At 35.0% G+C, this 16594-nt stretch overlaps 1 protein-coding gene across 4 annotated transcripts in view; it reads right to left on the bottom strand.

Moving 5' to 3' along the window:
- Positions 1–3599: 3599 nt before the first annotated feature.
- The window catches only part of LRRC40 (leucine rich repeat containing 40), a 51179-nt gene continuing 38184 nt past the window's right edge, over positions 3600–16594 (bottom strand). Inside the window, exons 13-15 of one of the 4 annotated variants that reach the window (XM_036444999.2) lie at positions 15255–15332; positions 7327–7512; positions 3600–5003 (exon numbers count right to left, since the gene is read on the bottom strand). In XM_036444999.2, the coding sequence (XP_036300892.1) occupies positions 4898–5003; positions 7327–7512; positions 15255–15332 (370 nt within the window). In that variant the 3' untranslated portion in view covers positions 3600–4897. Of the gene's footprint in view, positions 5004–7326; positions 7536–15254; positions 15333–16594 lie in introns of those variants that run through there. The other 3 variants (XM_036445001.2, XM_036445000.2, XM_036445002.2) reach the window with 3 other exon arrangements.

Here is a 16594-nt window from a genome sequence, read left to right as displayed (position 1 = left end):
TCTAGGTATGACTTAACTGACATAGTAATGCATAATCAATGCAATGTCCCAGCTGACAATGGCCAGTTGGGGGCAGTGTGGAGCAGCAACTCATTTTCTTATAAACCACTCCCAGATTGTATCTGGGATGGATGTAGCCCAGGGAATAAGTATGTCCTGAATGGAGCCTTAAAGTGTCCAGTGATAATAGTGGGGACAAACATATTTCCTCCTACTGAGTAGTTAAGTGTAACAGGAAGGGAAGCCAAGGAGTCATCACAGAACTCAGCTACTAAAGATGAGGAAGAGCTAACAAAGACGTAGAGGAGTAGAAAGGACATTGTAACTGGTGGTTGGATGTGAGCAAGGGAGCTTCCTTCAGTTGGGAGAATTCAGGGTTCAAGTATGGAAACAGTCAGAAACCCACTGAAAGCTGAGGAAACTGTGCATAGAGAAAAGGGATTTTTAAAGAGGTAATTATCTGCAGAAAGGAAGCCTGCACATAAGAGAATAGCTTCATGCAGACTTTGGCCCAACTCTATCTATGATATAATTTTCCAAGTAATGTTTTCCTTCAAAATATATATTTTGTTTTGAATTTTAGAGCTCTATTTTGGTTTGGCATTGTTATATGCCTAGCAACCCCAAATCTCCTATGTCCTCAATATTTAGATGAAAGTAAAAACTGTTTATCAGAAATTAAACAGTCCTCGTATCTAAATATGCTTTTATTTTTTGGAAAAGTTAATGAATTCAAGGGAATGAGTATATATGTTAGAAATAAAAATGGGGGTATCAGTTATAGTTAAGAAAATTATCAAATGTAAATTATTTCTTTTTTGTTAAGCCTTATAAAATATGTGATACTTATTCACATTGAAGTTTTAGTTAGCTAATTATATTGTACAAAGATATTTTTGGCCCTTTAAAGGTTATTTTCCTACATTAAGAAAAGATTTCTTATATTAAAAACTTTTTATTGTGACTCAGGTTTTATGTCTCTGCAGAGACACACGTACATAGGTGTTTTTCTTTGTGCATTTGTTTTGCACAGGTAATGAGGTTAAATAATGCCCTAGCATTCGGGTCAACTAATCTTTGATAGCTAAATTAAGGAAAGCCTTTGGTGGAAAAAAGAAATCACATTATATTTCTTTGTATCTTTCCCTCCCTCTTCCCCTTCCCCAGCACTCGCCTAAAGAACCTCTCTTAGTCAGGAAATCTTATGTAATGTTTTGAAAGTCTATAAGAAAACTAAGATGAAACTCTCAGGCAGATAGAACACAAAGCAGTCCTCATATTTGTTGGAATGGTGATTTATTTTCACAATGTGGTGCTGAAATAAATTTTATTTTCAATACTTGTAGAGTCTTTCCACTCAGAGGAGCCTTATTGATCTTGAATGTGGAAAAGGCACCCTTCGGGGCTGTAATGAATGTCGTATGCTAAGTTTTACTCTAGGAAATTTGGTTTTAGTTTTGATGACACCTAGTGTCAATGGAATGCAATAAATATTTTAATACTGCTTTATAATGTTTGGGCATTTTCCTTTAACATCATCAACTACATTTTCCTTCTGGAAAAGCCTTATTATTTTCTGTTTGGAATAAAGAGAAAAATAATTGATAAACTAGATATTTTTGTCCCAAGAGCTATTCAAGTTTCTCTTTGTACTCAGTGTATAGAAGAGACTAAAGGAAGCTTAGCATTACATTGTCTTCATATGAAGAATAAATTTTTTCCTATTTGAAATTCAGAGGCAAATCTATTGAATTTTATTTATAAATTTCAAAGACCACCTCAAATAACCTTGCAAAAGTAGTTTGCAAGTACTTTAATTTTTCCCATTTTATAGCCATGCAAGTGTACACACACACACACACACACACACACACACACACACCCCGCCCAACACATACACACCCAATTGTATAAAAGTAAACCATAATATGAACTGTGGTCTCTTTCTATTAGGAGAAGAAACATTAGCAACAATTCTAAACCAAGATAGTGATGTTTTTAATTGAAAGAATTGTAAGTTAAAAGGGTTTTAGGGTGTCTGAATTTTTTAATGTAGCTGTGAAAAAATATTCTTTCATTCCTAAACTATTTGATAATTGATTACTTTTGACCTTAGTTATTTGGGGGGCATAATTCTTTTATTGCTATATAAGTAAGTATTAATTCCACCTCCTTATATTAGTATTTTTACATTTGCTAAACACATGTACACACACAAATTTTCATTTGAAGTCATATAATTCGGGTAGTGAAATATTTCACTCTTCTGTAAGTTTAAGAAAAATTCCTACTCAGTCATGCAACATTAGGCCGGTACTTAGCAAAATTAAGACAATCTCTAGACTCATATTCTTTTTGACAACTGACTTCACTACTATATGTGCAGTGCAACAGTGACATCTTAAGGCCAAGTAACTGGAGCTCCTTTTGCCAGAGAAAGACCTTGAATTGGGATTTGTTTTCACAGACATTCCATTGTATTATCAAGTAGTTTTCAAATTTACAATTTTCAGTTGATAGGTCTTTATAAGTGCTTCTTTATTAATTATGGCTTCTTTGTGAACATTTTAACGTGCACTAGTAAATACTAACATTTTACATAAACATATTGTATATTAATGCATGCATTTCACTGCATAGTTTATTGACATTCCCCTTGTGAAGCTCTTATGGAAGAAACAAGCCACAGCAGTATAGCAAAAGAGGCTTAATCTTTACATATTGGGGCCTTCTCTGTCTCTTTGCTAGCCGAGGTGGCTGTATACAAACTCGGGTGGGAGGGGGCAGGAAACACTTGTTAACGTTTAAGGTTTTCTACATGGGCGAACTCTAGCCAACCCAAAACTAATTACTTACTTTATTAAAAAGTTTTACCATTTTATAAAAAAAATAAATCATAACGTGTTTAATTGAAATGGCTGTACTGTAATTAATATTTTGAGATAATTGTGATTTTGAGCTTAAAGTATACATAAAAATTGTCGTTTTTGTATGTGTTAAAAGAACTACAGTACCGCAATTAACCGTACTTTTTAGTTGAACTACAGAATGATGTAAATAAAACTGAATGAAGACATTTACTACTTTATTAACAGACTGTGAATGTACTTAATGGGTTTTTTATTTTTTGCAGTGTGAGACCATAACAAAGTTGAAAGCTGCTTTCATTTTATGTGCAAATAAGTCCTATGAATCTATATTTTAAATTTACTGAATCAGTGAAATTACTTGGTCAGTTAATTTGCAAATGCAAGCTGTATTCTGCAGTTTTATTTTATGTATTGACACTAATCGGCAAAGGTGTACAATGTGATTAGAATGCATTTTGAAGATGCTTTCTGTACAGATAAAAATACAGGGACTAAAATAATGCTGTGCAGTGTATAGCAGAGCCATTTTTCGGCTTTGGTGTACTCAACTTTTCCAGTATTTAAAAGTGTTTTGAATAACAAAAAAGTCTCCTTATTGTATAAATAATAAAATGTCACCTTATTGTAAAGTGTCTTTTGTTTAATGTCAAAGCAGATTTTTTTTAGTCAACCAAAGTTATAGTATGAAAAAAGCATGTTTATTTTAAACCAAAAACACAAACATTGTAATTAACATTTGAAAATGTAACTTTTATTATGAACATGTACTATATGTCTTTAGTAGCAATTGACTTTTTCATATAAGCATGCCTTGATCATACAAAAGCTATCTACCTATTTACCGACCTACCTATCTATCCACCCATCTCTCTATGTAAGTTAATACCTATACATTCTATTGATTGACTATTTAATGGAATCATATGGTAAGTTTTATAATGACTGATCAGCCTAGCCTACTTCTGATATTTCTGATGTAAATAAAAATGTTTATATTTGATATTTATTAAATGAAGTTCACCTATAACAACTTCCCTTTTAGAAAATTACTGCCTGATTACAAGTTTAATCTTATGAAGGTTACAAGCAAATTTTTAAATTAAGGCCCTGGGAAAAAAATATACAAGGTTGGATTACAACACACCAAAATAAATGTATACAAATACTTGATTAGTAAGTATTTAAACAAAACACATCTCAAGATTTCTATGCAGTATACATTATTGGTAATGTCCTGTTTCTAATATCTATAGAATAAAATAAGGTCTTCAAAATTAAAAAAGAAAAGAAAAAGTACCTTTAAACTGCTAACACTTTGAAGGAAAAATATGCAGATCCAATCTCTTTAAATTTCTTGCATCTAGAAATACCAGATTATTTTATGGAAGCTTAATACTAAAACATCATTTTAAAAAACCTTGTCAACTTTTAAATCAAAAATGGTGAGAGTAATTATACCAACACTATTTTCTCCACTATAACTATATCTTATGTAGCATTTCTGTGACATGATTTCCTAAAACATGGGGAAAAGGCTAAAGTCATTTCAACTATTAAGATAAATTAAAACAAAAACAATACAATGCATGTTAATTTAAAACTTACATTGAGACCAACCATATCACAAAAGTCCTATCAGTAATGAAGTCTTATTTTTAAATGTCAAAGAACAACACTGTATAAAATTCAAGTCAATTTTATATTAAACAAAAGAAACTGGATGGTCATACTCAAGTGAATTGGTCACATTATATGTAACAAAAACAGAAATGGGGGAAAAACCATTCTACAAAAACACTTTGTCATTATAAAAAATATTAAAAATATTAAACTTCACTAAATAAAAATTCACTTTTGAAGAAACTGTTTTGTTACAATGGAATGAAAATGAGTAGGATAAATCTTATGCAAAACACTCAGAACAGTGTTATCACTGTTACAAATGTATACAACACCTTAAAAAACATTCGTTATCAATGTAAGAATTCTAAGAATTAGCATGACCAAGATTATAAAACAACTCCAATTTACGTAGGAATTCGGTCTCTCAAATATTCCAGAATAGCGGCTGTTCCTTTCATTAATATGGCTGCTCTCGGAACACGGAATGGATTTCCATCGAGTAGTAATGTTCTAAGCAAAAGAGAGAAATAACTTTAACACTGTCCATTAGGGAAGCTTTTCTTCTAATTTCATTATATTATAAATAAGATTTGTGTAGTTTTTTTTTTTTTTTTGTCTTTTTTAAATCTAACCATTTAAACAGTTGAAATTATAACTACAACAATAATCAAGACAACATTAACAATATGTACGTGAAAGGTACTCTGCTAAGTAATTTAAATTCAATGATTCAGTTATCTTAACAACCTATAATGTAGGCCCCAATAATATTCCTTTTAGAGATAAGGAAATACAAGTTCAGGGAGGTAAGAAAGACTTGTCCAAGATCCTACAGCTATTATAGAGAGGAGTTGTCATCTGAACCATCATTTAACTCATCCATTTCTAAATCTTATAATGACCACATACTAAAAGGTTAAATTATACAGGCTATGTTTACAGTTGTGAGTACGTGAAACACAGTTTATTCCTGTATTATTTTTATTAATTATTGCATTACTTTCCATACAAACAACTTTAAAACTACTTTTGCCCCACCCTGTATTTACACAAGTACAGAATGAGCATATAAGTACTCATTCCAAGGTCTAAAACGTAAACAAAATATCCCCCTCCGCCCCGGGAAACATTGGCACATCTGCCCTCTCCACCCACCTTGATCAGGTACTCACATAAAAATCTATTTACATATTCTGAAATGAGGTTCCAATTTGAGATTTAATTGGTTTAATTGGCTTAATTGGTTTCTTTAATAATTAATGAAATACCTTAACTTATGAGATAAACTTTTATATTAATTTTTAATAACTTGCGTGTTTGTGTAAACAAAAGTTAAAGGAATCACACCACACCTAAATTAAATCTTCAAATACTATGTGCCTTGGGAATTCTTTTAAAGACTGACTTTCTTAATTTATAGAAAAAGAAGTTAATTACAGCCAATCCTCAGTATTTGCTAATTTGCCTACTCACTAAAACTCATTTGCAACCCCAAAATCAATGCAGCTGACACTTTTGAAAGCCATTTTTGACACACATAGAACAGCAAAAAATTCGAGTTGGATGGGCACATTCTCCGCTGAAGTTGAGCATGTGGCACTGCCTTCTTGTTTCAGCTCTCATTCTGTAAACAAGTGTCCTATCCCTGGCCTATTTCATGTGGCATCTTTTTTCATTTTTGTCCCTATTCACTGTTTAAAGTGGCCTGCAAGTGTAGTGCTAAAGTACTCTCTAGTTTCTTAAAAGAAGGCTGCCATGTGCCTTACAGAAAAAAATACATATTAAGTAAGCTTCATTCAGGCATGTATTATAGAGCTGTTTGGGCATAGTTCAATACTAATAAATTAACAATATTAAATAAGGTGTCTTAATACAAACACATTAAAAAAGGGGTAATGTACTGATTGAAAATGTCATAACCAGAGGCTTAAAAGAACCTACCTCTTGTATTTCCCCTAGGAGTAACAGTTCAGGATTCGCTAATTTGGTATTTACAGAGACTTTATAGAATACAACTGCTTCCGGTAAGGAGAATCAACTGTACGTGCCTCCTATAATGCACTAAGGGCTACAGAGCAGATGCCAGTGCTGCCCGAGAAAGTAAAGTATGTCAAACCATCATGTGCAGTTTTCAATAATTATATTACTTCTGACACATTCTGCTTCACTATTTAGCTTTCTGTTGACATCTCCAACTCCCTGTATAGTCACTTAACAAGCATTATTGGGTGCTTTCTATGTTCCAGGTACTGGAACAACTCTTTCTTAAAGGAGGACAAAGAAATGGTATGAGTCTAAACAAAGCAGGATAGAAAATTAGAGAAGTGACTAATTCTGCCTGGAGAATAAGGAAGGTTTTCCAAATATGATATTTAGATTGATTATTGATAAAAGCAGGATAAAAGCATTGAAGACTAAGATGACAGCGAACACAGAGAGTGAGGAAGACCATGACCCAGCATGAAGACCATTTGAAATAAATGGTGATAATCTGTACTCAAATTTTGAAAAACCCCATATGCACAGCTAAATGTATTCCCCTGACATTTTACACATTCGTTTCAGGTTACATTGAGTGATGAGAAAAGTATCACTAGAAACAATCAACTACTTTACACATATATATAATACCACATAAACAAAGCTTAAAAAATAAATTTGGTAAAATCTGGAAAACAGAATTGAGATTCTGGGTTTGTTATCTGTTATTTTTAACAGGACAATTTTATTTCAACTTTCCTGGTAGAGTACTGCAACAGAACAAACAAAAAACTCAGAAACTTCAACAAAGCAATCAAATACATGGAAAATCTTAGTAGAATGAAGTAATTACCTTAAGTTCACACAATTACCAAGCTCTGGTGGAATTTGTAGGAGGTCATTATTTTGAAGGTCCAATGTGACCAGATTCTCCATTATCTTCAATTTTTCAGGGTTCACAGATCCAACCTGATTGTTACTAATTAAAATTGTTTCAAGTGTCGAGATGCGATACAGAACTTCAGGTAGTATTTTGAACCTATTTAAAGATGAACAGCACACCTAAATATATTGGAATCAGAGGCAAAATCATTCCTTCAAACAACGATCTTAAGTTTCATATCTTGAGATAAAGTTTTCTTTAGTGTAAATTATTTTATATTTGGTTCAAGTCCTAGGTTCAAATTTACCCAGAAAATAAAGAAAATGAACTAATTTTGGAAACCTTGAAATATATGTTAAGTGGAGAGATTTGGAACAGTTTCTTTTATTGTATAAAATCAAGCAAGTTTAGAGTAAATTCTCCAATGTTTTCTTCTTCACATTCAGGAGACAAGGAAATCTTCCTGAGATTCTTTACATAAAATGTCTCTGTGTAGGTATTCTTCCTTAGTTCACTTTTATTATGAAACAGAATCACTGCCAATATTAAGTAGAAATTTAAGATTCCTATTTTGCTTTGACTGAAATTTCAAAAATAAGTGCCTTTTTGGTTCTTGAAAAGATGACAAACTAGCATAGACTATCAGCTTCCTCTTCCAAAGCAAGGCTGAAGATGCCACAAAAGAGATAAGAAAACTAATGGCTCTCAGAACAATTAATACAAAATCCTCGAATGTCTCTTGGGGGACAGAGGCCAGGATAGTGTGAGGCAAACCGCATCTCATAAAATGGACTAGAAAAGATAAAGATAGGCTGTAGAACTTTACAACTGTGGCCTTTCACTTCCCTACATTGCCCTTCCTTTGCTGCCTTGATATTAAAAAAAAAAAAAAAAAAGTAATAATCAAGGCAGCTCTGTACTTCCAGAGGATTAGGAGTTAATACCTAGGAGTACAGACTAACTAACCTGCCTCCAAAAAGTCCCTCCTTTTCTTTCCCACCAACCCATGAAAAGGCGTGGCTCACATGCAAAAAGACAACTGGTATCCTTACCTCTCATCTTATACAAAAATTTACTCTAAATGGATTAAAGACCTAAATGTAAGGGCTAAGACTATAAAATTCTAAAGAAAACAGGGATTAAGTCTTTATGACCTTAGATCAGACAATAGATTCTTAGATATAACACCAAAAGCACAAACAACAAAAGATAAATAAACGACCTCATCAAAATTAAAACCTTTGTGCTTCAAAGGACACCATCAGGAAAATGAAAAAATAACCCACTAAACAGAAGAAAATATTGTAAGTCATATATCCAATAAGGAATTTGTATCTAAAATATATAAAGAAAACTTACAACTCAATAGTAAAAGGAAAACCCAACTGACAATTAGAGAAAAGATCTGAATAGGCAGGTCTTTAAAGAATATACACAAACTAGAAGCCAGGTGCATGAATTCATGAACCAGTGAGGTCCCTTGGACTAGCCTGTGGGAACAGGCAAAAAACGACTCTAAACATCCCCAAAGGGATCCTGGATGATGAGAGGGTGCAGGCCAGGCCATGGGATCCCACTGGTGCATGTTTGGGACCATGGAGAGATACGGGAGATTAGCCAGCCAGGTAAGGATCGCAGGAGGGCTCCAGGGTGTGTCTGGCCTGTCTTGCTCAGTCCGGATCAGCCAGACCCCTATTGGTCGGAGCGTCTACCCCCGGTGGTCAGTGCATGTCATATCGACTGGTCGACCGGTCAACTGCCCCCCCCCCCGCACCCCCCCCCCCGTGGTCAGTACACATCATAACCATCAGTTTAGCAGCCTTAGCATATCATTAGCATATTATACTTTGATTGGTTAAACGGATGACTGGACAACCAGACACTTAGCATATTAGGCTTTTATTATATAGGATGATCGATGACATGAAAAGGTGCTTGGCATCATTAGAAATCATAGGAATGTGAATTAAAACTTCAATAAGATACCACTTTTGCCAAAACCGGTTTGGCTCAGTGGATAGAGCATCAGCCTGCGGACTGAAGGGTCCCGGGTTTGATTCCGATCAAGGGCATGTACTGTGGTTGTGGGCACATCCCCGGTGGGGGGTATGTAGGAGGCAGCTGATTGATGTTTCTCTCTCATCAATGTTTCTAACTTTCTATCCCTCTCCCTTCCTCTCTGTAAAAAATCAATAAAATATGTTGTTTTTTTTTAAAAATACCACTTTTGTCCAGACAGTGTAGCACAGTGGTTGAGCATTGACCTATGAACCAGAAGATCACGATTCAATTCTGGGTCTGGGTACATGCTGGATTTCAGGCTTGATCCCCAGTTGGGGGGAGGGAGAGTGTAGGTGGCAGCTGATTAAGATTCTCATCTTTGATGCTTTTATCTCTCTGTCTCTTTCCCTTCCTCTCTGAAATCCATAAAATATATTTTTTTAAAAGGCAAATAACATTAGATGGCTAAAATAAAAAAATCAAATAAGAATTGGTAGAGATGGGAGAAATCACAGGATGTGGAGAAATCATACATTGCTGGTGGCACTGTAAATGGTGCTGCCACCTTGGAAGAGTCTGGCAGTTCCTCCAACAGTTAAGCACAGAGTTATCATATAATTCTACTGCCAAGAGAAGTGATAAGATTTGTCCATTCAAAAGCTTGTTCATCTAGAGCACATGTGTCAAACACAAGGCCCTCGGGCCAAATCCGTCCCGCCAGGCCTTGCAATGTGGCCCGCACCGCGCTGTCATCACTGCACTCCGCTGCGTTTCCATCACAATGACAGTTTATGACTGTTCAGTAAACCATTCCGCCCGCAATTTAGGCTGGATTTTAGATTTTGGCCCCTTCTCTGATTGAGTTCGACACCCCTAATCTAGAGCATCATTAACAATAAGAACCAAAAAGCTGAAAACAATGCAAATAACCATCAACTGATGAGTAAATAAAAAAAATGTGGTACATTCATATAGAAAATGTTACTCTGCAATAAAAAGAAATGAATTACCAATGCATGCTACAATTTGAATGAATCTTGAAGACATTATGCTATGGGAAACAAAGCAGTCACAGAAGATCACATATAGTTCTATTTATATAAAATGGAATAGACAAGTCTAAAGACAGAAAGATTGTTACTTAGTACTGAGAAGGTGGAGAAGGGGATATAAAAGGATGGCAGCTAAAGTGTACAATGGTTTCTTCTTAAGGCAATAAAAATATTGGTTGTAATGATGGTGTCCATATCTGTGAATATACTATAAATCATAATTGCACACTTAAAGGGGGAAAAAATTACATGGCTCAACTGTTAACGCAGAAGTTAGGGTTAACTTTTGCCACTTCTCCAAAGACATTACTTGACAACGCAACTGATTAACAGACAATTCAAGAGAGAAATGATAATTCAATTCACAAGTAAAAATTGAGAGATCTGAGAAGTGCATACATTTTAAAATAATGACAACAAGGGAGATCTGGGGGAGATAAGAGATCAACTGAAGGACTTGTATACATGCATATAAGTACAACCAATGGACACAAAATTCTGGGGAGGGAGGGTATGTATGGGAGGGGGGAGGGCAATGTATATGTACAAAGATAATAATTTAATTAAAAAATTAAAAAAAATGACAACAGTAGTATAATGTACCTATGAGAAAGCAAAAATAATGGAGCAGACAGAACAAAAATTTAAAAAACAGCATTTTAACATCACTATGTCAATGAGGAATAATAGTATGAAACTTATAAACTTACTATAGTCCCAGTGCACGAATCCATGCACAGGTAGGGACTGGCCGGCCTGCCCCAATAGGGGTGGATCAGGCTGGGCCAGCAGGGGGAGGGGATACAAGAGATTGGCTGGCTGGCCCCATCCCCGATCTGGGTGGGGAGCTAAGAGCAGGGGCGGGGCCTACAGACAGTTGGCGGGCTGGCCCCACCCTTTGGTCGAACTACTGGTGGAAGGGACAATTTGCATATTAGTCTTTTATTATATAGGATTATCAGGATTAAATGAATATATCTGAAGACCATCAGATTGTGGCTGAAATACAGTAAATGTTAGCTATTAATATTTAAGTTGTTACCAAAATCAACTTTCATCATAAAAAAACAATATGACACTTTATTAAGAGCCCAACTTCTAAAGTCAAACCACCTGGTTTCATATGCCAGCTCTATTATTTACTATCTATGTGAATGTCAGGTGAGTTAGCTCCTAATCCTCAGGGTTGGTTTTTTTTTTTTTTAACTATTATTATTATTATTATTATTAAGATATTGTATTACATGTGTGTCCTTATCCCCACAATGCCCCTCCACCACCCAATTCATGCCCTCACCACCCTGGTGTCTGTGTCCATTGGTTAGGCTCATATGCATTCATACAAGTCCTTTGGTTGGTCTCGCCCCTTTACCCCCAGCCTCCCCTACCTTCCCTCTGAGGTTTGAAGGTCTGATCATTGCTTCTCTGAATCTGTTTTTGTTCATCAGTTTATGTTGTTCATTGTATTCCACAATGAGTGAGATCATGTGATATTTGTCTTTCTCTGACTGGCTTACTTTGCTTAGCATAATGCTCTCCAGTTCCATCCATGCTGCTGCAAATGGAAAGAATGCCTTTTTTACCACAGCATATCATTCCATTGTGTAGGTGTACCAGTTTTTTAATGCACTCATCTGCTGATGGACATTTATTCTGTTCCAAATCTTAGCTCTGGTAAATTGTGCTGCTATGAACACAGGGGTGCATATGTCCTTTCTAATTCGTGTTTCTAGTTTCTTGGGATATATTCCTAGAAGTGGGATCACTGGGTCAAATGGGAGTTTCATTTTTTGTTTTTTAAGGAAACTCCATACTGTTCTCCACAGTGGCTGCACCAGTCTGCATTCTCACCAACAGTACACGAGGGTTCCTTTTTTCCTGCATCCTCACCAGCACTTGTCATTTGTTGATTAGTTGACGATAGCTATTCTGACAAGTGTGAGATGGTTCCACATTGTCGTTTTGATTTGCATCTCTCGGATGATTAGTGACTTTGAGCATGTTTTCATATGTCTCTTGGCCTTCCTTATGTCCTCTTTTGAAAAGTATCTACTTAGGTCTGTTGCCCATTTTTTTATTAGGTTGTTTATCTTCCTTTTGTTAAGTTGTATGAGTTCCCTGTAAATGCTGGAGATTAAACCCTTATTGGTGATAACATTGGCAAATATATTCTCCCATGCAGTGGGCTTTCTTGTTATTCTGCTGTACAGAAGCTTTTTATTTTGATGTAGTCCCATTTGTTTATTTTCTCTTTAGTTTCCATTGCCATATGAGCTGTATTGGTAAAGAAATTGCTTCAGCATATGTCTGAGATTTCACTGTCTGTGTAGTATTTTTATGGTTTCCCATCTTATGTTTAAGTCCTTTATACATTTTGAGTTTATTTTTGTGTATGGTGTAAGTTGGTGGTCTAGTTTCATTTTTTTGTATGTATCTGTCCAATTTTCCCAACACCTTTTATCAAAGAGACTGTCCTGACTCCATTGTATGTTCTTGCCTCCTTTGTCAAATATTTATTGAGCATAATGGTTTGGGTCAATTTCTAGGTTCTCTATTCTATTCCATTAATCTATATATCTGTTCTTGTGCCAGTACCAGACAGTTTTGAGAACAATGTTTTTGTAATACAACTTGATATCTGGTATTGAGATTCCCTCCTACTTCGTTCTTCTTTCTCAGGATTGCTGAGCTATCTGGGGTCTCTTTTTTTACTCCAGAGGAATTTTTGAAGAATTTGTTCTAGGTCTGTGAAACATGCCATTGGTATTTTAATGGGGAGTGCACTGAATCTATAGATTGCTTTGGGTAGTATGGACATTTTAATGATGTTGATTCTACCAATCCATGAACATAGTATGTTCTTCCATCTGTTTATGTCTTCCTCTAACTCTTTTTTCAGTGTCCTGTAGTTTTCCAAGTACAAGTCTTTTACCTCCTTAGTTAAGTTTATTCCTATGCAACTTAATCTTTTTGGTACAATGGTAAATGGGATTGTTTTTTTAGTCTCTCTCTCTGTTAGTTCACTACTGGTGTATAAAAATGCCATTGATTTCTTGGCATTAATTTTGTATCCTGCTGAATTCATTTATGAAGTCTAATAATTTTTAATGGAATCCTTAGGGTTTTCTATGTACAGTATCATGTCATCTGTGAATAATGAGTTTTACATCTTCTTTTCAATTTGATACCTTTTATTACTTCTTGTCTAATTGCTATGGCTAGCACTTCCAGAACTATGTCAAACAGGAATGGTGTAAATGGGCATTCCATCTTGTTCCTGTTCTTAGGTGAAATGGTTTTAGTTTTTGACCACTGAGTATGAATTTGGCTATAGGTTTATCATATAAAGCTTTTATTTTGTTGAGATATGATCCCTCTATTCCCATATATCCTCAATTTTTTAAAATGGACACAGTAACAGAACCTACCACAGTATCAGTTTCAATGCTACCTCCTTTATCTTCAGGCTTTTGTGAGAATGAAATGAGAAATACACGTAAAAATATTTAGTCCAGTGTCAGAAGATAATAAGCTCCCCAAAAGTATTAGCTATCCTATGTAATAAAAGCTTAATATGGCCCTGACTGGTTTGGGTCAGTGGATAGAGCATTGGCCTGTGGACTGAAGGGTCCCAGGTTCGATTCTGGTCAAGGGCATGTACCTAGGTTGCAGGTGCACCCCAGTGAGTAGTGTGCAGGAGGCAGCTGATCGATGTTTCTCTCTCATTGATGTTTCTAGCTCTCTATCCCTGTCCCTTCCTCTCTGTAAAAAAATCAATAAAATACATTTATTAAAAAAAAAAAAAGCTTAATGTGCTAAATGTCCAGTCGTCCAGTCATCCATTCAGCCAATCAAAGTGTAATATTGCTTGCTATGATATGTACTGACCACCAGGGGGCAAACAGTTGACCAATCAACCAGTCACTATGATGTACACTGACCACCAGGGGCAAATGTTCTGACTAGTAGGTTAGCTTGCTGCTGGGGTCCGGCTGATCGGGACTGAGCGAGAGACAGGCCAGACATACCCTGGAGCACTCCTGCGGTCCTTTCCCAACTGGCCAACCTCTCATGCCCCTCCCCAGCCCAGAATGTCCACAGGTGGGGTCCGTTGTCCTGGCCTGCACCCTCTTGTAATCTGGGACCCCTTGGGGGATGTCGGAGAGCTGGTTTCAGCCCGATCCCATAGGCCAGGTAGGCCAGGCCAAGGGACCCTTCTGGTGCATGAATTCATGCAATGTGCCTCTATTTCTTAATAATTAGTGGTAGTTTTATAGTGTTTAAAGAATTAAATCTAAGTTTCATTTTGGATAAAAATCTCTTGAGGGGTTTTTACTGCTTACATGCCACAACTTCATTTGTTATCTCCACTTCTCTAGCTCCATACTTTATGGTCAGAGCCATATTAAACTTCTCGAAGTGCCCCAAACACAGCATGTTCTCATATCTGTGTGCTTTAGCACATGCTACTTGCTCTACCTGGGGTGCCTTACCCCTGTGTATCTGAAAAATGTCTGCCTATTTTTCCTAAGTCTCAGTTTCAATGCTACCTCCTTTATCTTCAGGTAATTTTAGGAAACACTTTTGTCTGTGCACAATGCTTCCATTATAGCAATTATATTAAAATGATTAAAAGGATCAAAAAATCTACTACATGTCAGTGGTGAAAATTCTAAGAAAGCAACAACACTTTAAATTCTATGTAGGACTAAGTGAAAATAAACCTGGATATTTAAATGAAGTAAAAATATAGGGCCTTTTTTGTTTGCTCTTTTAGTTGTATTCTCTGATTAAAACTACAAATTTTCTATAGCATAAACATTAGTCACAAATTTGTTCTCTTACCTATTAAAGGAAAGATTGATTGTCTGTAGTCTTATCAACGATTCCATTTCTTCAGGCAAAGAATTTAAAAAATTGTTTCTAAATTAGAAAGAAAAAGATGATTTACAAAGAAATTTTGTTCAGCTTCAATTTATAATTAAAGTGTTGATCACACACAAGAAATACACAGCTCTGCTTATCAATCTACGATCTGATTTGCTTACGGCTGAGTCCTGAAAATACTAAATCAGTTAGTTACCTCAAGTATTTGATTACTGTGCCAAATTCTAATACCAATATGTATCCCATTAATAATATAGTCAATTCTTTGACAATTGATTTAACAGGACAAACAGTGTTAACTAACCCCTTATCTCCTTCAAACTAGTTCAGCAATATTCCTCCGGATCAGGGCCCTTTAGATCATGTCTATAAAAACCACATTCTTTGATACTACAGATATCTGATTGGTGTTAATACAGAGATATCTTGCATACAGACATGAAATGCTACTGAAAAAAATTTAAAATATTATATAAAACAATTGATACAGGAAAGTAGAGAGATTCTACATATTTAGAAATGTGGAACTTTCTAAACATAGGTATTATGCAAGTCCATTTCTATTCTAAGTTTAGAATTTAAATTTGCACAGTGAATTAAAAAACATTTTTTTTTTTTAGATCTTATGGTGAACCATGACAAAAAACAGAATCTCATTTACATGAGAAGGATCTGGAAATAATGTTAGAAGAAAGGTTAACAAAAAGGTAGAATTATAGAGGTTATATCACTAAAATAAAAAATATCTGTGAAAAAATTATATCCAACCTGATTGCTATATATTACAATTGAATAATTTTCTCTGAATTATTTCTTTACATTCAGAAGTCAAGTGTAATAGTTAAATTTCAATCTATGTTTTTTTCTTTTCTCTGTACTTTTCTCCAGTTATTTTTATTAAGTTGTACTGAATAACCTACTGCTCATTTCTATCCTTTTCCTAGAAAGTCTTACACCTACTGATATTAGACATAAAAGCATATTTTAGTCACTTAATTAGAAACCTCCGGATATGGTTACAGAAAAAGGCATTCATACATACACACTGAAGAATAGTAAAAAAAAATAAATAAATACAACAGCAATGTGGACATGAATTCATCCTTTTTACTCTGTTAATACTGAACTAAAATACAGTTTACACTGTTTTGCAAATGCTGCCACCTGAAAATAGAAACTAATCTACATTTAGAAGGAGCAGAGTAAAGTAGATTTGCTTTCATCCCATAAGTAAAAAACAGATATAATTTAATTTATTATTATTTGACTATTGTTTGAGCAAAACAAGAAGAGCTATA

The sequence above is a fragment of the Pipistrellus kuhlii genome, unplaced genomic scaffold (genome assembly GCF_014108245.1).
Source record: "Pipistrellus kuhlii isolate mPipKuh1 unplaced genomic scaffold, mPipKuh1.p scaffold_m20_p_2, whole genome shotgun sequence".
Classification (NCBI taxonomy): Eukaryota; Metazoa; Chordata; class Mammalia; order Chiroptera; family Vespertilionidae; genus Pipistrellus; species Pipistrellus kuhlii.
This window is presented reverse-complemented; position numbering and strand designations above follow the sequence as displayed.